Raw genomic sequence first — 26,564 nt, forward strand, 5'->3', positions numbered from 1 at the left:
AATGGTTGCGGCATCGACTACAAGAATTCAGATCAGGTCGTGGTCGGCTTTTGTTCCCTCGGTGACCAGGTGCAGCCGCTGCCTCTGAGGACGGCAGCTGCGGCGCCCCAGGCAGGAGGGTCGAGGCAGGGGGCTTCTCTGGGGCTTCTAAAAGGGCTGCTCTTCCCAAATCCCCGCCAGTACCTGCTCCGCCTCCGAGGTGGTAGGATGTGAGGGAGGGGCCGGTGCTTGATTTATGCATTCGCGTCGTCTTTCTTTGAGTTTTCCTTTTTCGTTTCTCTGTGTGTGTGGGGGGAGGGGGCAAGGGGGGAGGGTTGTGTGGGGGAAGGGGAGGTTGAGTGTGTGGGAGGGAGGGGTGATGTGTAGTGTGTGTGTGTGTGTGTGTGTGTGTGTGTGTGTGTGTGTGTGTGTATGTGTGTGTGATGCAACGAAATTTATTGCTTGTCTGAATATTCGTGCTCGGTTTTATTTCCGCTCTCTCTCTCTCTCTCTCTCTCTCTCTCTCTCTCTCTCTCTCTCTCTCTCTCTCTCTCTCTCTCTCTCTCTCTCTCTCTCTCTCTCTCTCTCTCTCTCTCTCTCTCTCTCTCTCTCTCTCTCTCTCTCTCTCTCTCTCTCTCTCTCTCTCTCTCTCTCTCTCTCTCTCTCTCTCTCTCTCTCTCTCTCTCTCTCACGTGTGCAGAGAGAGAGAGAGAAAGAGAGAGAGTAGTTTCTTCCTGCTATCTGTGTGATCTCCCGTTCTTCTTCCTCCTCCTCCTCCCTCCTCTCTTTAACTGATCCCTTCTCCTTGTCCTTCCTTCCTTCTCTTTCTCTTCTTTCCCGCTTCATCTCTCTCCTTCGTCTTTGCCTTCCTTTTTCTCTTATTTTCTCTTCTTCCTTTTCTTACAATTTATCTCCTTGCTTTCTTGGTTGTATTTCTCTCTTGCTCCTCCTCTTCCTCTTGTGGCGCCATGATCCTACAACTCAACTCCTCCTCTTACTTCTCTTCTCCCCTTTCCTCCTCATTCTCCTCTTCTTCCGCCCGCTACCTCTTTCAACCTTCTAATGTCTTTTTTCGCCTCTTTTTTTAATTCCTCTCCTTTTTCATATTGCTTCTCGTTTTTCTCCTTCAGGCGCTTGCTCGGTTCCTTTCCTCTACCTCCACATCAGTCTTTTTACTACTCCTAATCCTTCTAATATCCTTCTTCTCTCATCCTTTTTCCTCCTCCTCCTTGCGCTCTTCAACCTTTTCCTTCTCTCCTGCTGCCCTTTCCTCTTTCACCTCCTCTCTTACCCTCCCGTTTCATTCTCTTCCTCCTCCTCATCATCATCATCATCCTCATCCTCATCCTCATCCTCATCCTCCCCTCCTATTCCTCCTCCTCTTCATCCGCCTACTCCTTCCGCCGTTGACTGAACAAGTTAAGTAACGTTAATTACTTCAAGATTACGAACTCTAGGCTATCCAGCGAACTACAAATAACTGTCTGTTGCTTCAGGCGAGACGAGACTGACCAGACATTGGCAGAAGTTTCATCTCAGTCACCTGCCAGTGCGCTGAGGGTCTGTATTCTTAAACGTATCTTCGCCCCAGTTCGCCTGTTTGAAGAGCCTCCCGTGGAAGTTTCTGGGATTATATTGGACTGTTTTGTGATCCTAGTGATAGTTTTACCCGGCCTCTGCACCTTGAACCATCTAAATTTGCTCTGCCGATGACTGAGGTGCCTGAAAAATATATTAAACCATTACAGTCGGCAGCCTTGTATATGCCAACGGACTTTTTGTCGCCTGATCTTCCGTGCTTTAATCTGCCCTCCACCTCTTGTGTTCTGGCGTACGATCCATCACACTGCTCACCATCACCGCTATCTACTTTACCTTGGCTCCTCCTCCACTCTCCTCCTCTACTCTCCTTCCTCCTCTCCTCTCTTCTCGTCGCTCCTACCTTCTCGACTCTCCTGTCCTCTCCTTTCTTCTTCCTTCTCTTCTCTCCTCTGCTATCCTCCCACCAAGCCTTTCCCTTCCTCGCCCTCCTCTCCTTCTTCCTCTCCTCTCCTCTCTTCTCGCCTCTCCTCTTCCTTCTCTCCTCTCCTCTGCTTTCCTCCCTCCAAGCCTTTCCCTTCCTCGCCCTCCTCTCTTCTCCTCCCTTCTCTTCTCTACTCTCCTCTGCTTTCCTCCCTCCAAGCCTTTCCTTTCCTCGCCCTCCTCTCTTCTCCCTTCTCTCCTCTACTCTCCTCTGCTATCCTCCCTTCAAGACTTTCCTTTCCTCGCCCTCCTCTCCTCTCTTCCCTTCTCTACTCTCCTCCGCTCTCCTCCCTTCAAGCCTCTCCTTCCCTCGCCCTCCTCTCCTCTCCCCACTTCTCTCCTCGCCGCGGATCGCTCTCCACCCGCCTTGTCGATTCTGATCCCATAAAAAAGCATTCGGATACCCTTGCTGAGACGTCCCTTTTTTTGTTCTCCTTTATCTGAGACTCGCTGGATGATGGTCTTTGTCTGTGAGCGATTATTGGGACTAGGATGGTGTGTGTGTGTGTGTGTGTGTGTGTGTGTGTGTGTGTGTGTGTGTGTGTGTTCATTGTTTTTGCGCTCTTTTGTTTCACCGTTCATCCTTTTTTTTTTTTTTGCATCCATTCCTTTTTGTCTTTAAACTCATTTCTCTTTACCTTCCCTTTATATAACATCATCTCGCAATACCTTCCGCGCCCTTCGACCTTTCGCTCTTCCATTTTCTCTTTGTCTCTGGTTCTTAATCTCCCATTTGTCCCTAATTCGATAGTTTCAGCATTCTTTCCCAAGGCTCTGACGTTTCACCCTTGACAAACGCTCTAATTTATCTTCAGTCCTCACTATTTTTTGGTTTTATTTCTTTTTTTCCTCCTTCACTCGCGTTTTTCCTTCCATGATTCTCAATACGTTCATGGCTTTTTGCGTCTTCCTCAACATCTGACTTTGCGTTACCTCTCGACTTTCCCCCGTAGTTTATCTTCAGTCCTCATCTTCTTGTTCTGTATCGTCTTCCTTTCCTCTTTTCTTCAAGCCTTCCTTCCTGCCTGCACGTTCTACAGCTCTTCGCGTTTTCCTTCAGCATATTTCGACTTGCTGTCTGCTTTGCCTTCCCTTCGTAGTTTATTTTCAGTCCTCATCTTCTTGTTCTGTATCGTCTTCCTTTCCTCTTTTCTTCAAGCCTTCCTTCCTGCCTGCACGTTCTACAGCTCTTCGCGTTTTCCTTTATCATATTTCGACTTCCTGTTTGCTTTGCCTTCCCTTCGTAGTTTATTTTCAGTCTTCATCTTCTTGCCCTGTATCGTCTTCCTTTCCTCTTTTCTTCAAGCCTTCCTTCCTGCCTGCACGTTCTCTCCAATACATTCTACAGCTCTTCGCGTTTTCCATCAGCATATTTCGCCTTCCTGTTTGCTTTGCCTTCCCTTCGTAGTTTATCTTCGTCTTTCTTTCTTTCTTCAGTCTTTCATTCCTGCTTTCACGGTCTTCACTACCTTCTACGGGTCTTCGCTGTCTCCTCTTGCATCTCTTGACTTGCTGTTTGCTTTACCTTTCCCTCGTAGTTAGTCTTAGAGTGTCACTTTTTTGTTTCATTTCGTCTTTCTTCTGTGTCTCATTCCTGTTTCCACGTTCTCCAATACATTCTACGGCTCCTTGCGTCTTCCTTTAGTATCTTTCGGCTTGCTGTTTGCTTTACCTTTCCCTCGTAGTTAATCTTTCATCCTCACTTTTTTTGTTTCATTTCGTCTCTCCTTCAAATCTCATCTCTGCTTACACATCGCCAGCACCCTCCTCCCTGCTCTACATATTTTCCTCTTAACCATGCAAGCTTTTCCCACGTATAGTTCATCCTCAGTCCTCCCCTTCTTCATTTCTTTCCTTCATTTCGTCGTTCATTGCTCTTTCAATCTCCCATTCTTGCCTTCGCTCTCTATAATACATACCTCACACACGTTAGCCTGCCTCCTCCTCCTCCTCCTCCTCCTCCTCCTCTAGCCGTTTATCTCTATTGATTAACCATTGTTTTTATTTCACTAGGAGTTATGTCTTGCTTTCCATTCTCCTTCCTTCCCTCGCCGGTATATCATCATGCACTCCCAACTTACAAGCTCATTTCAGCCCCTCTTCGGAGTTTAGTCTCGCCCCAAAGACTTCTATCGCAGTCATTCACACCTAACCTTGCTCTCCTCTTCCGTCATCTCCCTTGCCCATCTTTCATCGATCGTAAACACAATTCCCATACATTATGTCCTGCTCTTCACCTATTCCATTCCTTTTCCCCTTCTCTTACATTTTATTTTGAAGTTATAACACTTTCTTTGAGGTCAGTCGCCTTCTACCTTATCTTTCAGCATCCAATAATCCACTATCCAAGCTCATTTTATTCTGTTCCATCCGTTTCCTCCACTCAGTCCTCTTCCGCTCCGCCTCGTTCTTCGTCATCAAAGCACCATCTCCACATTAATTCCACACATTTTTCCTCCTCTTCACATCTGTCTTCCACTTCAAACACACTCCACACTTCCCTACACTCTGCCAGTTCGATTTAGTGACTCACCTTCTTCCTAACCTAACCTAACCTAACCTAACCTAACCTAACCTAACCTAACCTAACCTAACCTAACCTACCCATTACTCAGTCTTTCTGCACTTCTCTTCTCTCCATCACAGCATCCAGTCGCTACACGTTCCGCACCTTTTCTGCTCAGTTCTCATCCTTTTCATATCGTTTGTCTCTTTCCAGCGGTTCCTTTGCACTCAAGATTCTTACAAACCACTTTTCCTACGTTCTCGAGTCGCCTCACACACTCCACGCTCCAACTGCACTTCATATCCACACAGTACATATATACACACACCATCACTGCCCATTCTGCCTCTCAATTCACTCCAATCCTCCTTACACAACTTAAAGCAACATCCCTTCACTCGAGTCTCATTTGTACTACTTCTTCCCTCGTATTCCAATCACTCCACACTCCACATACCTTCCACACTTCATTTCCACATGCCACACACTCCACCCGTCCCCCAACCCACACACACTCATAGTATGTCTCTGCTTTAGTCACTCAACTTAATCAGTTTCACATTCTTTTAGTTCTCAGGTCAACACTTTTTATTTTACACTCATTACTTAGTCATAATGAACACTCGCTTAGATAAACAACCCAGCACTGTCCAATCACTTATTCCCCTCACAAAGCACCTCATCTTTTATTCCTCCCACACTCTTCGTTTTTCCCATGTTGAACACTCTTTTAGGTCTACAGACAACACCGTTCAAATCATTTATTCAATTCACACATCATCCAGTCCTTTATTTCCTTCCTCCACACTCCTATTTTTCCCACACTGAACACTCTTTTAGATATTCAGAACAAGAGTTTTCCTTCACTCATTCCCCTCACACACCATTCAATCTTTTATTCTCCCATATTGAACGTTCTTTTAGGTCTACAAGCCAACACTTTTCCACCATTAATTCCCTTCATACACCATACATTCTTTTATTCTCCTTACAATCCTTCTATTCTTACACAAAGCAGCAGACGTTTCACCCTCCCTCCAACCTCCCTCACACACCCGGAACCTGCAGCGCCTCCTCCAGCAGTCTCAGGAACACGAGGAGCAGGAGCAGCAGCCGGCGAGGAGTAATCTCTCACTCCGTCACGGTATCTTTCAAGAGCCTACCTTATCCCATCCTTGATTGCACCATTTGTCACCTGCTGGGCGCGAGGTACCCGTTTATTAGGGAGCGTCTCACGGGTGGACCCAAGGCTTGCAGTGCTCTCGCCGCGTTTTCCCGGATTCTGTCTTGGTATTGTTGCTGTTCACGGTGTTGGTGTTGTTATTCTTGTTAGTGGTGGTGATGGCGGTGGTGATGGTGGTGGGTGGTGTGGTGATGGTGGGTGAGGCTGTTCGTAAGTGGAATCTGTGTTGCTGTAGTTGGTGGTGGTCAGTGTGGTGGTGGTTGTGATTGGTGAGGTTGTATGGTGGTGGTGGTGGTGATGTCGGTGGTGTGGTGGTGGCTGTTTGTGCGTGGAATCTGTGCTGCCGCTGCTGGAAATGATGCTAATAATAACGCCGCCAGTTGGCTTTATTGTTTATTTATGTAAAAGGCGCGTGGGCGGTGGAGGGGCGCTTCAGTGAGGGAGAAGTATACTCATAGTCACTCAAGTATACACACACACACACACACACACACACAACGTTCACACACACGCACGCAGACACACTTAAACACAGACAAAACAATAGTAGGTAAATTAAGTACAAGAGGAAGGAAAAAATAACAACAATAACAATACGGGTGCTGCGTGAAATCAAGCTCATAACGACGAAACAAGGCTGCCGGTCCCTCGCCTCCCTCAGGGCCCGTGTGCTCCTGCCGGGGTTATTTTGTTGCTCCTTCCGGGGTGGTTGTGTTGTGTGTCCACGCCGCCTCACATCCACAGCCCGCCGGTGACCTCCACGCAGGCCCCCGTCATGTAGCTGCTTCGCCAGGAGAGGAGGAACACCACCACCTCGGCCACCTCTGTCGATGAGAAGCAAAGTACCTAGCGACTAGAAATACATTGGCTCAGAATGGAAGGTTCTAATTCACTTCTCTGTTAAATCGATTCGTCAAAGTAACACCACCTCGACAACCTTTTTAACACCGAAGGACTGGATGTAAATAGTAAAGAACAACCATTATTATTTGTGCTTTAGCGATTTGTGTGATAATTATATAGACTCATTTGTGTGAAAAGCGAGGTAGTCAGAGAATCACTTGCACCCTGGCAACCTCTGTCTGGACTGTTTAAAGACGTGAATGGTATAACTCCCGAAATTGACCTCTCTTTTTGGGCTACCTCTTTTGATTCTTTTTTTTAGGAGCAGCGAGTAGCGGGCTTTTTTTTATTGTTGTTTCCTTTTTTGTGCCCTTGAGCTGTCTCCTTTGTTGTAAAAAAAAACCACTTAACAGCAGGATTTGAGGGAGCATTGACACTTCCGGGGTTAAACTGAACCTTTCGAGAGCAGTTTTTTCTTCTCTGGCTTTCTTGAGTTGTCGTTACAGGCACAGCGTATTGTGAACATTTTTCTTTACATTCCGTTTTAATTTTTTGCTGTCTCTTATAGTAGTACTTCTAGTAGAACATAAGATTATTCAAGAAATTTAGAATGGTGGTATTTCAATGTCCTGTGGTATCGGCAGTCTTTTTTGCTAATGGTAGGGGGAGGGGGGTAATAGGAAAGGGCGGTAGTAGTGGTAGATAACCTGTCATGCCGTCTGGGACTCTGCTACTGGGGATATTGAGGCTGCTGGTTTGTGTTGGGGGACCTGCGGTGGTATATGTCGGTGTTGGGGTGACTGAAGTGTTTGTTGCGTTAGAGAATGAGAGAGGTGTGTGTCTTTGTTGGGTGAGGTACCGTTGTAAAGGCGTAACAGACTATTGATTGGTGACAAGGTACGTACCTTCAGCGCGCCCAAACCGACCCAGCGGGATCTTGGCGTTGACACTCTTCCTGTCCTCGGGCGTGAGTCTTGCGTTCAGGGGGGTGTTGATGGCGCCGGGAAGCACAGCGTTCACTCTCACTCCCATCCTGTTGACACGATCATTTGCTAAGTTTTCGGGGAACGATTTCGAAGCATGATGAGGACAGCACTAAACCAAAGAAGCAGTGACCGGCGATAGCAACACCCGGAAGATAATGAAGGAAGAAACATTATCACCAAAGAAGCGATAAGAGAAGGGAGACAAACATCAGTAAAAAGTGAAAAGGGAAAAGACACCCGCCAAAAAATGTTAAGAATGATTTTGTCGGAGAATACTGGTGGAAGAAAGATCATCACCCAAAACAGTGAGGGAAAAGAAATTATCGCCCAAAATCAGTGCGTTAAGAGAAATTATCGCTAAAGAGAGTGAAGAAAAATATATAATCTCCAGAAAACTGTACAAGGAGAGAAATTGTTGCCCCAAAATAAAGGAAGGAAAATAAATAACAGTAGTAGAAAAAGCATAACGATAAGCTAGTAAAAAAAACGAACCTCTTACTAAAAATAGGAAAGCTGATTGTGTCGAAAAATAGCAAAGGATGGAAAATAAATAACAGTGGTAGAAAAAGCATAACGATAAGCTAGTAAAAACAAACGAACATCTTACTAAAAAAGGAAAGCTGATTGTGTCGAAAAACAGCAAAGGAAGACAAACGGTCCCCAAAACTGTTTAAAATAATATACTCCAAATGCGATATAAACAAAGCATAAACGAAAATCGAATATCATAATCACACGAATCCACACACACTCTAATAAGGGAAATAAAGACATGCATTTAAGAAACCACCCTTGCACAGTGTTGCCAGATGCTTGTCATGTCCGCCAGTTCCAGTAATGTGTCAGCAGCGTTGCCAAATTATCGTACTCACCACATTGTATTTATAATTTTTAAGCCCAAAACTCTCGTACCTTACCAAATAACGATCAAAAATTAAAGTTAACGTTAAAACTGTTACTTATCGATGTTTTTTTTGTTTTTTTTGCTATAGTTATCGGTCAAAAACTACGAAAATGGAATGCGATGAGTACGGTAATTTGCCAAGGCTGTTTGTCATTATCACTGACATCAAGAGGAGCTATTCTGAAAACTTGACCTGAAGCATGAAGACAAACTGCTCCAAAGATATAGGGCCAGTTTCACAGTTCCCCATGACGGGTTAGTAAGCTCCCAAACCAATACCAGACCCTTCGAAATTTCCTTGTATAGTGTCTGGTGTTTATATTTAAGTTCACAAATTGGATGAAACTATACAGGAAAAGTCTTGTGTATTTAGTGTAGCATCGAAGACCTCACCGTTTTGGATTGTATGGAATTCTATAGTTTGGTTCGGGCTGTTACGAAGACACTGTGTTTAACTGTGAAATCGGCTCCAAATGTTGATAACTATTTTTACGATTGGTCATTTCCGCACTTCAGCTCAATTGAACATCCTTGCATGACATCAGTACGTGTTGTGATGGTGGATACGGATCTGCATCATGGCCTGCCCCAACGTCACTTTACGGCCCCTGAAAGTAGACACTCACTTTTTTACGGTCATCAAAAAGGCACTCACTTTGCCAGCTCTGCGGCGCACGTCTTGGTGAGGGTGTTCACGCCGCCCTTGCTGGCCGTGTAGTGGCAGTGCCCCGGAGGACCAGCCTTGCCCTCGATGCTGGACACGTTGACGATGGTGCCGCGGCAATTCCCGATGCTTGGCTCTTCCAGCAGCGCCCTCGTGAACGCCTGACTCACTAGGAACGTGCCCTGTGCCAAACATTGGGTACTGGGGATGCTGAGTAACATTGCTTAAGTACTGTGGGCATCCGTCTGTCCATGATCCGTGGTCAATGTCACCGTCTACGTCCGTATCCGTGTGCGTCTCAGTCTTTAGTGTGTGTCAGATGTGTTTCCAAGCACAAAGTACTAATTTTTTGAGTCTGGGAAACACTAAAGGGAAGATATGTATTGCAATTACTGCACAGCCAAGCTGCGCTGTGATCCATGGATGATTCTCGATATTCATCTGATATTATTTTTACTGACATAAATACGGACGCGGACACGGATCACTGCCTAAGGACACATATAACCGTCCTAAGGAGCACCTCAGCTGACTCGAAAAGTGGCCCACAAACCTTCAGATTAACATCGATGACGCTGTCGAAGGCTTCCTCGTCCATGAGGTGACACGCGGCGCCTCCGGTGATCCCCGCGGAGTTGACAAGAAGGCTCGGCGGCTCACCGAGCTGTTCCCGCGCTGCGGCGATAACTCCCTCCACGGCGGGAAGCTGTGTTACGTCCATCTGCAGCGCCAGGTGACGCCCCGAGCCTGAGAACAAGACTCGGGGCAATTACCAAGCGGCACCAACCTGAAGACGGTGAGATATCGAACCAGACTGACGCCTCCGGCCTACCCTAACAGACTGAGAATGGTGCAGTAACAGGCCGGGGCCGCTTACAGGTTACGGGCGTGGCTTACCGAGCACCTGGTTGAAGGTGCTAACTGAAGAGGTATAAAACTAGGGGGGGAGGGGGGACCTGATAATAAACCAATTGAGGTGACTTCCTGCCTGAGGGCGATGACTCAAAGGCATCATGCTCGGGGCGAGGCGATGGCTCAGGGTGGTTGACCTGTCTTAACTACACTGGCACTTGGCGCTCTTTGCTTCTCTTGAGTTAAAATACCTATTGGCATGAGCCTGTGCACGCGCACGTACCGGCTGTTTATATATATATATATATATATATATATATATATATATATATATATATATATATCTATATATATATATATATATATATATATATATATATATATACATTATTTAGTGAGTGCTTTCCTAATCTGGGTGACGCATCCTATTCTTCGATGCTTCCCAACCTTCCAGGGATAATGACTTAACGGTGGTCGCAGTGACGGCCGGCTGCGCCACGCCACTCACCCGGCATCAGTCTGAGGGTCCGCTGCGCCGCCATCAGGCTGATGTCCGTCACCACCACGCGGGCGCCGCTCTTGGCCAGCTGGAAACACGTGGCCCGCCCGATGCCGCTGCCGCCCCCTGCAACACCCTGTCCGTTACCGCTGTGTCTTTACACTTATCACAGCCGTAAATACAGTTGCTCTGGACCAATAGGAATATTTTTTTTCACACTAACACTACGAACGTCATACTGAGGTTTAGAACGGCATATTTATGTCAGGCACACTACGCCACTACGTATGTTGTCTTTTTTTCTAAGCCTACAGTGGAGGGGAATGGAGTCATCATTTTACTCTTGACCACTTTCCTTTCATTACCTTTATTCATAATAATTCCAAAGGAACGCTGCAGCCTCCCAAAGTCAGAACATGTGACTAGACTACTGAGGAGGTAACATGAACACGAGTTCATCAAACACTTGTTACGAGCACCGCTGTAGCTTTACCTTTTATTCATTAACGTGTTTCCTGCGGGGGCGCCGCCACGTCCAGGTGTCAAAGGGTTTGACCTCTAACCGACGAGGCACTTTGTGCAACGGTTCCGTTGCGAGGAAAAAACAAAACGAAACCAACATTCGTTCTGGAAATGGATGGCTTGTCAGTGGCGTTAGCAATTAGTCAAAAGATCATGCAGGCAATCTATTAGTCCCTCTGACGGATTAATGGGACTTACGGAACAAGGAAATCAAAAGACTGAGTGCAGTTCGCGTGACCCACCAACATCCTGTAAGCACCCACAACGAGCGGCGCGCGTGTCCCGTCCGGAGCTGAATGGCCCCGCCGCCCACCCCAGCACCCAACGCGCACGGCCCGGCTGGGGTCAGGCATCGCCAGTATTGGCACCCCTCCTCGCCGGCACATGCAATCAGGTAACAACACCGTGGTCACAAATATTATCTGACCTTCACCGATGACACTTCAAAGAGTGTGCATTACTCTGTCAGGCTGATATCGCTCTAAAAACAATTATCAGTAGAAACTCACTACGCTATTGAATGTTACTGTTCTCAGACAGCAGCCTCAGGCATTCTAGCTGTCCTTGACAAATGCCACGAACACGTGAAGCAAACTTTGTGCATTGTTGTGGCAAGTAACATCAGCCGCAGCGGTGACCCTCGCGCACGACTCCAGAGTGTGTTGTGACGTGCCCGGAGGACAGGAGCCTAAACTCACCCGTGACGAGTGCCACTCTGCCGTTGAAGTCGTGGAGAGACATGACGCTGCCAAGACTGGAAGAGTCACCGGCCAACTGGTTACTCCACTGTTGGCAGAGCAGCTCTTATCGCGGAGAGATAAGGAATTGATTGCCGCGGCAGGGCTGATGCGCTGCGTCTTCTGCCACACAAAGATTACACGGAGGAGAGTCAGAGATCCGGCAAGAAGGTGGAGTGTAAGAGACATTGGTGGACACATATCCTGGTAGGAATAATGCCGTTTATTTGCCTAATGAAAGCAGTGTTACAGCCACGTTAAGGTCAGCTCTTCATACTGTATCCCTCATGGTGGCCAACACATAACGTAAATCCCTTTCGACCACTGTACGTTTGTCTGGGTCTTTTACTCTCTTTTTTTTTGTTATTATTGTAAGCTAGCAAGGGAGTCAGCTCAAAAGCAAAAAAAAAAAAAAAAAAAGCCCACTAAACGCTGCTCTGACAAAAGAATAAAAGAACGAGGCCAAAAGAGAGGTCACTTCCGGTTTGAGAGGTATCTTGGTACTCTGCACTTAGAGGAGGTCAAGTCGTAGGCACGAGGAAATAAGATGAAGGAGGACTGTTTCAGAATTTACCAGAGGAAGGGATAAAAGAATGAAGATGCTGGTTAATTCCTGCATAAGGGATTTGGATAGAATAAGAATGAGCGAGAGTGTAAAGTCGTGTGCAGTGGGGCCGCGTGAGGAGAGAGGCATGCAGTTAGCAGAATTTAACAGATAAGACTGCTAGTAAGAGGAGGGGAGTTCTTTACATATAACTTTAATTTTTCATCGGTTCGGTTCGGTTCGGTTTTCCGCTGAACCCACTTGACGTGTTTTGGTGTCCATGATTTTGTGCATAAACATCATCTACATGGACAACAATGAAGTGTATCCCATGAGACGCGGCACCGATGTGTGTGTGTCTTTCTTTAGGTAGTTGAGATGCGTTGACTTTTGCCTGTTGGAAACGTGTGTGTAGGGGGAGGGGGGTGTGCTTGCGTGCGTGCGTGCGTGCGTGTGAGTTATGTAAGTGTGTGTTTGTGTGTGTGTGTGTGTGTGTGTGTGTGTGTGTGTGTGTGTGTGTGTGTGTGTGTGTGTGTGTGTGTGTGAGAGAGAGAGAGAGAGAGAGAGAGAGAGAGAGAGAGAGAGAGAGAGAGAGAGAGAGAGAGAGAGAGAGAGAGAGAGAGAGAGAGAGAGAGAGAGAGAGAGAGAGGCGTGACTGTGTGCTCACGTTCTCGGAGGAAAGTGTCCTGAAGGAAAAACTAAATTTATCAATGAATATAACTTTAATCAGTCTTCCGCCTTCTTCGCTGCCTCACGCCCATGCAGCCGACGGTCATCACATTCCTGTTCCGCCCGTGACCTCCACGCAGGCGCCCACCATGTAGCTGCTCCTCCCCGACAGCAGGAACACCACCACCTCGGCCACTTCTGTCACGGGAGGAAGTAATCACTGTACTAAAGCTGACCAAGCATGACTCGGCTTAACCAAACCAAACCACCAAATCTGACCGAACCAAACACAAATAATAAATAATAACTGTGTCGAGCTAAAACCTAAACCCATTCAGCTCTCATTTATTTAGGACGTCAGTGACGTCCTGTTCTCTCAGGTGACGAGCCGTGGCTGATTTTGTTCCTTAATGCAAGGGAAATGAAACGTGTCTTGTTGAAGCAAAGAGGCAAATCAATGGTAAAAAATCTGAATGTGTTACCAGTGGCGTCCCACAAGGGTCGGTGCTGGGTCTTCTGCTTTTTATTATTTACATCAATGACTTGGACACAGGAATTAGTAGTGAGGTCACCAAGTTCGCAGATGATACCAAGATCGGTAGAGTAATCCAATCAGACAGGGACGCTGGCGTTCTCCAGGATGAGCTTGACAGACTGTATGACTGGGCGGGGAAGTGGCAGATGGAATTCAATGTCGGGAAGTGTATCATTATGAGTGTAGGTAGGAATAACCCCTCGCACATTTACTCCTTAAACGGTCCCTTCTTGGGTATTTTCCTTACTTACTGTTAGAAACCTCTTCTTTTAGAACACTGATCACCTTGAGATCGTTGATCGGGACCCGAATCTGACCAGGATTCGTTTATGAAAATAAAACGCTGTGAGTCAGAGCGGCAAATCAAAAGGATAAACAAGTGGCAGGACAGGACCGGCGGTGTTCCTCCATTTTCTGTAGTTCTGTAGTTAATTGCCACTATTCTACATCATGGTGCCTGCAATGGGATTTCTGAAAACAGCATCTTATTGTGTGCTCACCATACATTACGGGATGTGCTCCTGAGGTGTATGCTCCTTATAAATGATAAGAACGTAGGAACGGGACTGCGGGTGTGGTCTGCTTCAGCCCACCTCGGGATCTGGGTCAGGCAGATCATGATCCGGATCACCCAGACCACTATAACCAAACCTCAGTGGTAAACAGAGCACCACGGGCTTTACAATCAGACCAGTTATCTAAACCGGATCATCGTAATAGAAGAAGTCGTAGGTTTGCCAAGGAATCGTACTATTCTAGTTTCTGTTTGGCTGACGAGTTGAATCTAAACCAAAACACTTTCAAGGATTTGACTGAAAATCCAAACCGTATTTAATCTGCCATCATTTATCAGTTTTATCCTCGCTTACCCTCTGGCCTGGCAAGTCTTCCAAGTGGGTTTCTGGTTTCATATGATTTCACATCCTCCTCCGAGCTCTCCGCTTGGGTCAGTGGCGTGACGGTCAGTCCAGGCAACACACAGTTCACCCTGATGCCCTCGCTGAAGCGGCAGAGGAGAGAGCGCCAGTCACGTACCCTCAAAGCAAACATTGATCACTGTATCCATCCTGCTGGTCATGGTATCACAGGAAGAAATGTATCTAATCATTATTCTGTTTTACAAATAGTGTCATTTACTTATTTATACTCACAGTAACCTTATTTGCCTATTTATCTATGGGTTTTTTTACATTTCTTTCTTTATAAATAGGCCTGTAAATGCCAATCTTTATGCTCATTTCCTATTCATTTAAAGCTGACAAAGCTCTATTTCTACATCTGTTCTCACCCGGCCAGCTCGGCAGCGCAAGTTTTGGTTAGTGAAATAACGGCGCCCTTTGATGCCGAGTAGTGACTCGCGTATTTGAGACCCTTCTTGCCACAGATGCTTGCTATGTTGACCACAGCGCCCGTCTCTCCCTCTGTCTCCTGCTTCTTCTCCAGCAACGCCTTGGTGACGGCTTGAGTCACGAGGAATATGCCCTGTTGGCGAGAAAAATTTATATCACAATTCGTGAGGATAAACTACTGGCCACAGGTCTGCTGTACACCATCGTAATGCAATAGCTAACTAGTTTTATAGTATTTGCGTCCAGTATTTTTTTTCACCGGTAAATTCAATAACAGCCTTCCCTCGACTGTAGTTTCTCCTGCCTTAGACTTCACCTCTTTCAAAGGGAAATAATTGGACTCCTCTGGAATTCAACTTGATGAATAAGTGTCGGCATCTCCTTTTTTTTCTTTCTTTTTTCAACAGAAGCATTAATATAGGATTCCTTATCTTTTTGGCCATAGGACTGTCTGCTTTACCGTAGAGAATGTTACCTCATCTAAATCCTCGATTTTTCATACAAATGTGCGACACACTTAAACGAGGAAGATTCATGTGACACAGAAATGGATGCGGTCATGAATCGCAAACCAAATAATGCACTATTTTTCACATACCACTTGTTTCATGGATTTATTGGGGCAAAAAAGTCACGAACCTTAAGATTGACGTCGATAATGGCATTGAGATGGTCCTCTTTCACCTCCACAAACGGCTGCAGGCTGGCGATCCCCGCGGAGTTCACGAGGAGGCTGGGCGGGGCTCCGAGCTTCTCCCGGACTACAGCGATGACCGCCTTCACGGCGTCCTTCTGCGTCACGTCCATCTGCAGCGCCAGGTGGTGACCCGAGCCTGAAGTGAAGCGCGGGGCGCTGACTCAGCGGCAGCCTGGTTTAGGCTGAGACTAAAACCTCCTCCTAACTTTACCTATGCCCGTATACTGCGTGCGTGACTTGCCCGACGCCTAAGTGAGAGTAGACCGATGACTTGTTGAGTGCCAGATCGAGGGAGGTTACTGTGGGCCATCACACCGATTCCAACGACTTAACAAATGACACAAGACCGTATCTGATGACTTACCACACACCAGACTGAGTGCGACCACATCACAGACACAAGGCTGAGTACAGTAACTCATTAATCAGACCTAATAACATTTGCCTGCATGCGATGGTTTAATGAACAAAAGACTGTTGATGACTTGAAGGCGCTGTCTTACTGACATTTGAAAAAGGTGATTGAACAGACAAAGTCTCGGATCGATGAGATTGGCACCAGAGAGCGACCGACAGACACCAGACAGACGCTAATGGCTAAGGGGAACCAGACTGTTACCGGTGACTCTCAGGCCACCAGGATCACGATGTTACCGGCACCAAACTCAGACTGAACACCGTAACAAACCACAATCCCAGGTTAAGGCTGGTGCCGTACAGGGCACAAAAGTAAAGGGCAGCCGATTCACCAAACTAAAGGTCAAACTGGAAGCAGGACGAGGACTTGCTTATTATAACTAACTGACTTACAACCGAGGGCGGTGATTCATGCGGTGAATTGCCACTAACCTGGTATCAGCTGGAGTGTCTCTTCGGCCCCCTTCAGGTTGCTATCCGTCACCACCACGCGGGCGCCGTCCCTGGCCAGCAGCTGACACGCGGCCCGCCCGATGCCGCTGCCGCCCCCTGCAACACCCTGGCCGTCATGAGGGTGGCAACGTGCACTGCGGCTCGCGCGAGTGTAACATTGCCCCAACAAATTGTCCTTCCATATACATTCTCCCAACTGGACGCATCCCTCTACAGACAGTACCCTTTCTTAAGCTATGTATCACTAATTTTCAATAATAACAAACTCCGTCCACAAGATGTAACAAAAATGAAATAATAACTTTGAGAACTATTGTAACAAATATCGTCGTTGTTTCGCTGTCATTACACAACACTGTTGAATTACGTCTGAGGGGAAAATGTGCACATTTATGACAGGCCCACGCACACCACACACACACACACACACACACACACACACACACACACACACACACACACACACACACACACACACACACACACACACACACTTGACTAGAGGCGGTGCTCGAGTTTGCTTTGACCCGTCTGTCGTGCTTCACATCACCACTAATGGTTAAACACTATCTTGCTGTCGTCTTTTTAACCTTGTTTAAAATTTAATGTTTAAGATAACATCACTCCCAGAGGAAGAGGCATGATTTTAAATTTCATTGCATTCTAGTGACTCCAGTTGTGGTAATCAAGAGAAGATGGCGCCACTATAAACACTTGCCTGCGCCATGACGGGCTGGGGCCGACTACCATCCAGGCCCCTCAAAAGAGCCTACCGGCGCTATAGGCGTAGACGTAAAAAAAAAATTATACATAATATTATGGCCCGTTACTTATGCTTCAGGATGTCACCAAATAAAAACAGTTCACTGGCATCTGCATTTCTCTTTTTTTTCTTTCTTTTTTTTTCTATCTTCGAGACAGTGTTTGCAGACTAGAAACGATTGAGTTGCCAACTTTTGCTCGTGAGAAATATTTCACAAACTGGAAATCGTTGACAACATGTGCAAGACAGTTCAGACTGATCAAGATGGTATAACACTGGCCTACAAAATAGGGAGTATATAAGTGCAATTACCTGAACAGTTGTGGTTAGCGCAAATACGTCTGAAATTTTCAAATCGGGGTCAGAACCTGTATTCTAGGAACTTTTTTTTTTTTTTTTTACAGCAAGGGAGGCAGCTCAGAGCCACGAAACAAAACAAAAAAACTCCCGCCAGGCTCTGCTCTAACTAAAGCAACTAGAACAAGAGGCGAAAAGAGAGGTCAGTTTCGGGAGAAGAGGCGTCTTGACACTCCTCTCTTGAAAGAGGTCAAGTCATAGGCAAGAGGAGGAGGAAATACCGACAAAGGAAGGCTGTTCCAGAGATTATCAGCGGAAGGGATAAAAGAATGAAGGTGCTGATGAGCAAGAGTAGAAAGTCGAATGCAGCGCCCGCAGGAAGGGGAAAGGCATTCAGTTAGCAATTTCAGAAGAGCAGTCAATATGAAAACATCATTAGAAGATAGAAAGAGAGGCAACATTGCGACGGAATTTAAGAGGTAAGAGACTGTCAATAAGAAGAGGGGAGTTGATGAGACGAAGAGCCTTAGACTTCACTCTGTCCAAATGGGCTGTGTGTGTGTGGAGCCCCCCATGTGAGATACATACTCCATACAAGGGCGGACGAGGACCCTGTATATGGACAGCATCTGCGCGGGGCAAAATAATTGGCGTAGACGATACAGAATGCCTAACCCCGAGGAGGCTGATTTAGTGAGAGAAGAGATGTAAAGTTTTCACTCATCCTATTCACTCGTTCGCTGATGACTCTATTCTGAATTATTCAACTTCTTTCAACAGAAGTCCCTCCCAACAGGAATTACAAGACTCCAGACTGGAGGCTGCAGAACGCGTAACATCAGACCTTGCTATCATTTCTGATTAGAGTAGAAGGATCCCGGTGTCCTTCAACTCCTCAAAAACTCAATATCTCCACCTATCAACACGACACAATCTCCCAAACACCTATCCCCTATTCTTCGACAACACTCAGCTGTCACCTTCTCCTACACTAAACATCCTCGGTCTATCCTTATCTCAAAATCTTAACTGGAAACTTCACATCTCCTCTCTTACTAAATCAGCTTCTCGAGGTTAGGCGTTCTCTATCGTCTCCGCCAGTTCTTCCCCGCACAAATGCTGTCCATATACAGGGGCTTTGTCCGCCCTCATATGGAGTATTCATATGCATCTCATGTGTAGGGGGGCTCGACACACACAGCTCTCTTGGACAGAGTAGAGTCTAAGGCTCTTCGTCTCATCAATTCCCCTCCTCTTACTGACAGTCTCCTACCTCTAAACTTCCGCCGTAGTTTTGAGTATCTTACTGTCTTCGATATTTTCATGCTGACTGCTCTTCTGAGCTTGTTAACTGCATCCCCCCACTTCCGCGGCCCCGCTGCATTCGATTTTCTACTCATGCTCATCCCTATACTGTCCAAACCCCCTATGCAAAAGATAACTGCCATCTTCATTCTTTTATCCCTTCTGCTGGTAAACTCTGGAACAGCCTTCCTTTGTCTGTATTTCCTCCTGCCTATGACTTGAACTCTTTCAAGAGAGGAGTGTCAAGACACCTCTTCTCCCGAAATTGACCTCTCTTTTGGCCTCTTGTTTGGTTGCTTTTGTTAGAACAAAGTCTGGCTGACTTTTTTGTTGCTTCTTTGTTTTAGTGCCCTTGAGCTGTTTCCCTTGCTGTAAAAAAAAAATAACTACCATTCTCCTGGAAACATTTCTTTTGACACTCGTTCATCCTCCCTTACGGGCTGCTCGATAAATAGGTATCTTGGGAAACTTGGGGAGAGTAAACTGTGGAAAGCCGGAAGTCACACTGGTTCTGTGTCCCGAAAAAAATTGGTGCTTACCCACGACAGGCTCAAAGAGCCAATGCGACGGAAATGAGCATAACTATAGCATATACCCCCACCTATACCTTTACCTTCTCTTTCACATACCTGTTACCAGAGCAACTCTTCCGTTGAAGGAGTAAGCGGAGGGCATGGTGGCTGGTGGAGATGTAGATGGCAAGTGGCCGAAGATCTGACAAGTGCCTCTAATCTTTGCATGTTTTTACTGATCTCCTCAGTTTTTTATGTTCATGTTGATGATTAAAGCATGTTTTTGTGCTCCTCTCCTTGGTCCACTTTTGTTATCTCTTCCTTAACTGTTGGATACAGACACTAAAACTCTTTTATTATCACTCTTTGAATAATCTTACCGTGTCGTATCTTTGGTAACGTGATCCGAGTTCAAGATGTTAAGGAGACTGGAGTTTGGGAATAAACAAGGGGAAAAAATATATTCTAAATTTATTTTAAACTAGTGACGATAATATATCACCCAACATACTAAGTTGAGTTCCACTCATATTATTATGGCACGTTCAGCAGCGGACAAAACATTCGTCACACGACGCCGCAAACAGAACAAAGCCAACATACGCGATCAAAAGTGTTACTTATAACTTGCAAAATTCACACCAGCACAAGTCATCCCACACGTGGAGGTTCTTCATCTCACTTCTTAACACAAAGACAAAATAACCACTATCTTACCACACATTTCCTACACTATAATCTCCTGTCCGATAATTGACATAGTCACGGCTTGGTCTTAGAGCCGTATTCTCAAACAATGCGTTCCCCATGCACACATATTTGACAAGGCTTTCCTAGGAGTTTTGAGCATTTCCAGGGCTAGTTTTATGACCCTTGTGGTAGTTTGACCCTTCTTCTGTACCATGAACTTAAACAAACGCTCATTAGAACCCAGCTAATCTCCTTTTTAGCCTGTAGAAATAGTTGATGTACGAGGAGAGAGCGTTTGAGAATACCATCCTTAGAATCTTGCATGCGTCTGAATCTTTCAAATGGCTGTTAGAACGAGCAAGGCAGAGGGTGAATGTTATGATTTCAGAAGCTGTCATGTGCAGGCCGACTCTGGCCCAACGTTCTGGCCTATCGATGGGCGCTATATTTTGAACGGATGTTATTTCCTTAGTTTCCTTTACATCGAGAGGGGATCAAAATCAATATACATTCCAAGTGAAGTCTGGCTAGGCTGTTGAATATACCTTTATTCTAGGAACGTCAATACCACTGTAAGACAATTAACTCGCCATGTTGCATTATCTGGAAAACATAAAATTGGATGCAACTGAAACACCAAGATTGCTTTGCACATTTAATCTATCCACAACATATGCAGCGTTGTAGATAACTTTTTTTTTTTTTGTGTGTGTGTGTGTGTGTTTTCCTTGTTCAGGCTGTTTATTCTGCCAAGGTCTGAGAATCACCTTATTTCACCGTGTTGTGATGGAAAGCTGAGGAGATAGAGGAACGTTATCACGACCCTTGCAGCGTTATCTGATCAATCAGTTCGGTAAACACACACACACACACAAAAAAAAAATCTGCCAGTGACATCAATTGAGGTTCTTTTTACTAAATTTTCGAGAGTGAGACGGAGAGAGAAAAAGAGGAGGGAATGTCTTTGGATAGCCTCGCAACAGTCTCTGGCACTCAAGGTCATTGTCTCCGAGTCTCCAAACTGTCGCTGGGACGTCTCACTCATTTAACTAGATTGCCTCACAACAGTCAGGAAGCCTTGTCTTGAGTCACTCGTTACTGTGTCTCGTTGATAGCTAGGCTCAGCACTCCTCCTATTACCTTGTTGCATGGCAGGCTTCATATCATTCTCCTGGAAACATTTCTTTTAACACTCTTGTTCATCCTTCTTTGCTGGCTGGCCGAAAAACAGGTGCCTGGGGAAATCTAGGGAGAGTAAACTGTTGGAAGTCGGAAGTCACATTGGTATTGTATCCCGAGGAAAATGTATTCTTCCCCAGCAGGCCGGAGGCGCAAAGACCCAAAGCGACGGTACTAACTTAGGGCCGCATTTTAAGACGCCACCCCTTCTCACATCAACTATTTCTAAAGGTCAAAGAGGGGATCAATCGGGTTTTCATGAGTGTTTTTAAGGTTCATGGCACAGAAGAAGGGTCAAACTACCACCAGGGTCATAAAACTACCCCTGGAAAGGCCTACAGCTCCTACGAAAGCCTTGTCAAATATGTGAACTTGGGCGACGAAATATTTTAAAATACAGCCCTAAGCACCGCGGCCACGCTCAGCAATGGCATATCCCCCAACTTTTCCGTTACCTCATTCTTGTTTGCACACCTGTTACCAGAGCAATTCTTTATTTGAGGACTAGACGACGGACATGGTAGCTGGTGGAGGTGTGTCTGAAACTGGCCAAAGATCTGCCAAGTGCCCCTGCTCTTCTCATGGGTCTGTTTATCACCTCAGTTCTCAATGTGGCAAAGGTTGTGTTTACCAGGCTCACCAGGTCCGTCAAGTTCATTGTAATATCCAGTAGCTCTCCCAGAAGCTTACCCTAAAACGCAGTGCTTGAAATGTCTTGGTCCGCTGCTGGGCCGGAAACTAAGGTTCAAGGTTTGCAGCGAAGACAAGTGTAAACTAACAAGAAGAAAGCACACCAGAAATCGCATGTGTGTGTGTGTGTGTGTGTGTGTGTGTGTGTGTGTGTGTGTGTGTGTGTGTGTGTGTGTGTGTGCGTGCGTGCGTGTGTGTGTGTGTGTGTGTGTGTGTGTGTGTGTGTGTGTGTGTGTGTGTGTGTGTGTGTGTGTGTGTGTGTGTGTGTGTGTGTTTAGGCGTGTGTATGTGCGTTGGCGTGTCTCTGCTCGCGCTCTTAGGAAAGTGAGGAAGGAAAGACAAAATTTCTCATTGGATATATTTTCAATCAATCTCCGTCTCATCACAGCCTCGGGCCCATGCAGCCGACGGTTATCACATGTCTGTCCCTCCTGAGACCTCCACGCAGGCGCCCACCATGTAGCTGCTCCTCCCCGACAGCAGGAACACCACCACCTCGGCCACTTCTGTCACGGGAGAAAGTAATCACTGTACTAAAGCTGACCAAGCATGACTCGGCTTAACCAAACCAAGCCTCACAAAACCTTACCTAACCAATCACAACGTCAGCTTAATAATAACTTTGTTGAACTAAAACCTAAAACTCGGAGACGTCAGGGACGTCCTGTTCTCTCAGGTGACGAGCAGTGGCTGAGTTTGTACCTTAATGCAATGGAATGGAAACGTGTCTTGTTGACAACTGTTTCTGTTAAACGGTCGCTTCTTGGGTATTTTCCTTACTTACTGTTAGAAACATCTTTTTTTAGAACACTGATCACCTTGAGATCGTTGATCGGGACACGAATCTGACCTGGATTCGCTCTGCGAAAATGGAACGCATTGAGGCAGAGCGGCAAATGAAAACCATGCCAATGGCAGGTTAGGACTCGTGGATACCGCGACTGACAGTATTTCTCAATCAGTTATGTTGTTCATTACCACTGTTCTGCAGTTCTACAGCTTTGCTGCCTAGAATAGCATTTCTGCAGCAGCATCTTAACATTTGATCTGCTTATGCATTACGATAGGCGCCCTTGGGGTGTATACTCCTTATAAATTATGAAGCAGCTTCGTTGCTAATGCATGGGAGCTGGACTGTGGGTGTCGTTTGCTACAAGCCGACCCCGTTACTGGATCAGGCAGATCCTGATCACCCCGATCACGATTATCCAGGAAATTCAGATCTCAGAGGTAAACAGAGCGCGGGCTTTTCATCCAGATCACTGATCTAAAAGGGATCATCGTAAATACAAAAAGTCGTAGGTCTGCCAAGGCATCGTAATGTTGAGGTCCTTGTGGGACCGACAAGCCGAACCCAAACCTAAACGCTTTAAAAAACTTAACTGAAAATCCAAACCACATTTAGTCTGCCATCATTTAGCAGCGGTTTCCTCGCTTACCCTCTGGCCTGCCAGGCCTTCCCAGAGGGTTCTTGCTGTTATGTGACTGCACTGACTTCTCCGGGATCAGTTGACTCATGGGCGTGGCGATCAGTCCAGGCAATACACAGTTCACCCTGATGCCCTTCCTGTAGCGACAGAGGAGGAGAGAGCACAAGTCACGTGACCTCAAGGCAGACACTTATCAGTGTGTCTCGAGTGGCTGTTCATGGGGTCTCTGAATAAATAATCATTATTGTTTCTAAATATCAATATATTATTAATACTTTCATTTTCTTATTTATATTCCCAAAACCCTTTATTTACTTATACAGTAGTCTTTAAAGATATACTTCCTTTCTATGTATATTTACTTGTAAATGCCAATCTTTTTGCTTCTTTCCCATTCATTTAAAGCTTACGAACTTATTTCTACACCCGTTCTCACCCGGCCAGCTCGGCAGCGCAAGTTTTGCTTAGTGAAATAACGGCGCCCTTTGATGCCGCGTAGTGACTCGCGTATTTTAGGCCCGTCTTGCCACACAGGCTTGCTATGTTGACCACAGCGCCCGTCTCTCCCTCAGTCTCCTGCTCCTTCTCCAGCAACGCCTTGGTGACGGCTTGAGTCACGAGGAATGTGCCCTGTTGGCGAGAAAACAGATATCAAGTCGTGCGGGTAAACTGTTGGCCACAGCTCTGATGTACAGCATCTTAATGCAACAGCTAACTCGTATCTGCGTTCATTAATTCTTTTCACCGGTAAAGTGAAACAGGAACAGACTCCCCTTGACTGCATTTTCTCCTGCCTAGGACTTCACTTCTTTCTAAGTGGAATATCAAGACATCTCTGGAATTATATTTAATAATTAAGTTTTGGAATATTCAGTTTTTTCCAGGAGAACAGTAACCTTAAAGGGGTTTTTATTTGTGAGCCCAAAGAGCTGTCTGGTTTTCCTAAAAATTTTACCTCATTTTAATTCACAATTTTTCATACAAATGTGCGTCGCACTTGTGCTATGAAGATTCGTGTGACTCAGAGATGGGTGCAGTCATGAATCGCAAACCAGTACTGCACATCTTTTAACATACAATTAATAGAATACTTGTTTCACGGATTTATTAGTGCATAAGGTTACGAACCTTTAGATTGACGTCGATAATGGCATTAAGACGGTCCTGCTTCACATCCAAAAATGTGGACCCGAGGTTCCACTTAAGCGCAATACTTTTCACATACTATTATACTTGTTTCACGGATTTATCAGAGTAAAAAAAAATACGAACCTTAAGATTGACGTCGATAATGGTATTAAGACGGTCCTCCTTCACCTCCAGAAAGGGCTCATGGTTGCCAATCCCCGCGGAGTTCACGAGGAGGCTGGGCGGGGCTCCGAGCTTTTCCCGGGCTGCCGCGATTACCGCCTCCACGGCGTCCTTCTGTGTAACGTCCATCTGCAGCGCCAGGTGCTGACTTGAGCCTAAGGGGGAGCGCGGGGCGCTGACTCAGCGGAAGCCTGGTTTAGGATAGAAGACTGACTGGCGCAAGACTTACCGGGCACCTTATTCCATCACTTTGTCGGGCACCAGATTCAGCATGATGACTTGCCGACGAACAGACTGAACATGCTGCCCAACCAGAACCAAAAACTGAGGCTGGCGTCGTATAGGGCACTAAAGCAAAGGCCGACAGATTCATCAAACAAAAGGCCAAACTGAGCGCAGAAAAATTACACTCTTTCAACTGACTTATAAATGAGGCCTGCGACTTGCCACTAACCTGATATCAGCTGGAGCGTCTCTTCAGCCCCCTTCAGGTTGATGTCCGTCACCACCACGCGGGCGCCGTCCCTGGCCAGCAGCTGACACACGGCCCGCCCGATGCCGCTGCCGCCCCCTGCAACACCCTGGCCGTCACATGGGTGGCAAAGAGTTCTGCGGCTCACGCCACCAAGTTATCCTTCCCTGTTCATTCTCCACACCTGGACTGCCCACCTACAGACAGTATCCCTTTCCTAAGCTATGTTTCACCAATGCAGCAGTTATGAGGTTAGTGCAAATATGGCTAGACTGCTTGATGGTGAATATGATGCTCGCAGAAACTGAGATCTGTAGGATGACTAGACTCTTGTAGACCCGACATTGTTCCCGGTCCTCAATACCATGACGGGGTGAGGGATCAAAACCAGATAGCGTTTCGAGTGGTTTGGCTAGACTGTTGAAGAAACGCAGCAATGTACTTTTATTATCGAAATGTCTACACTAAAACAATGATGTCTATTCCCTTCCCATGTTGCATTATCTGGAAAGAAAAATTTGGTGCCACTGAAACACCACGACTTATGCAGCATTACTAATCAATAGTCGGTTTGTTTGTGTGTATATTCCTTGTTTAATTTTTTTTTATCCTCCGAAGGTCTGAGCGTCACATCATCTCACCGTGATGTGACGGAAAGCTGAGGAGATAGAGGACCGTTATCACGGACCCTGCGGCGTTATCTGATAAACCAGTTCGGTAAATTGACACACACGTACGCTCGCACATTAGCTCACTGTCACACACTTACGCACGCACGCACACTCAATCACTCACTCACTCACTCACGCAAGCTCATTCACTCACGAACTCACTCACACACACACACACACACACACACACACACACACACAAGCGGCCCGGTAGCTCAGGGGTAAAGCGTCTGCCTCACAACCAGAAGGACCGGGGTTCGATTCCCCGGCCGGGTGAAGATAAGTTGGGTTTATCTTCTTTCACGTGTAGCCCCTGTTCACCTTGCAGTGAGTAGGCACGCAACGTCAGGCAAGGAGTTGTGACCTCGTTGTCGCGGTGTGTTGTGAGTGAGTGGTCTGTCCTACCCAAAGATCGGTACTACGAGCTCTGTACTCTTCCGTAGGGGAACGGCTGGCTGTCTCGAGAGAGACCCGCAGCAGACCAAGAGGTGAATTACACACACACACATACACACACACGCTCACTCTCATATACCCTCATGCTCGCGCACACACACGCACACAGACAGACGCTCTACATTGTATCCTGGTGATGTCTAGGCCCAGGGCTCTTCCTGTTACCCTGTTGCCCAAAGTTTTATACCATCCTCCGGGAGACATTTTAACATTTTCTCGTTTGCATACCTGTAACTAGAGCGACTCTTCCGTTGAAGGAGTAGGCGGAGGACATCGTGGCTGGTGGAAGTGTAGCTGATAACTGGGCCAAGATCTGATTAACTCCCCTGCCCATCTCATGGGCCCGTTTATCACCTCAGCCCTCGAGGTGGCAAAGGTCGCGTACACCGGGCTTACCAGATTTGCCGGGGTAGTTGTTGAATCTAAT

General features: G+C 46.4%; 2 protein-coding genes across 2 annotated transcripts; both read right to left on the minus strand.

Annotated features, from left to right (window-relative positions):
- Nucleotides 1-6,071: 6,071 nt before the first annotated feature.
- On the minus strand, nt 6,072-19,498 carry LOC126986541 (uncharacterized short-chain type dehydrogenase/reductase y4vI-like). Its single transcript, XM_050842808.1, has 12 exons — nt 19,356-19,498; nt 16,341-16,457; nt 15,434-15,627; nt 14,734-14,927; nt 14,315-14,445; nt 13,021-13,108; nt 11,659-11,714; nt 10,448-10,564; nt 9,641-9,834; nt 9,079-9,269; nt 7,439-7,566; nt 6,072-6,514 (listed from the first exon to the last, which is right to left on the minus strand). The coding sequence occupies exons 1-12, from the start codon at nt 19,399-19,401 to the stop codon at nt 6,423-6,425; spliced, it is 1,548 nt and encodes a 515-aa protein (XP_050698765.1). The 5' UTR covers nt 19,402-19,498; the 3' UTR covers nt 6,072-6,422.
- Nucleotides 19,499-22,141: 2,643 nt separating this feature from the next.
- LOC126986611 ((3R)-3-hydroxyacyl-CoA dehydrogenase-like) lies at nt 22,142-26,522 on the minus strand. The gene is made up of 6 exons (XM_050842877.1): nt 26,366-26,522; nt 24,993-25,109; nt 24,500-24,693; nt 23,664-23,857; nt 23,237-23,364; nt 22,142-22,303 (listed from the first exon to the last, which is right to left on the minus strand). The coding sequence occupies exons 1-6, from the start codon at nt 26,469-26,471 to the stop codon at nt 22,212-22,214; spliced, it is 831 nt and encodes a 276-aa protein (XP_050698834.1). The 5' UTR covers nt 26,472-26,522; the 3' UTR covers nt 22,142-22,211.
- Between the last annotated feature and the right edge of the window lie 42 nt (nt 26,523-26,564).

This window comes from Eriocheir sinensis, chromosome 62, assembly GCF_024679095.1.
Source record: "Eriocheir sinensis breed Jianghai 21 chromosome 62, ASM2467909v1, whole genome shotgun sequence".
Classification (NCBI taxonomy): domain Eukaryota; kingdom Metazoa; phylum Arthropoda; class Malacostraca; order Decapoda; family Varunidae; genus Eriocheir; species Eriocheir sinensis.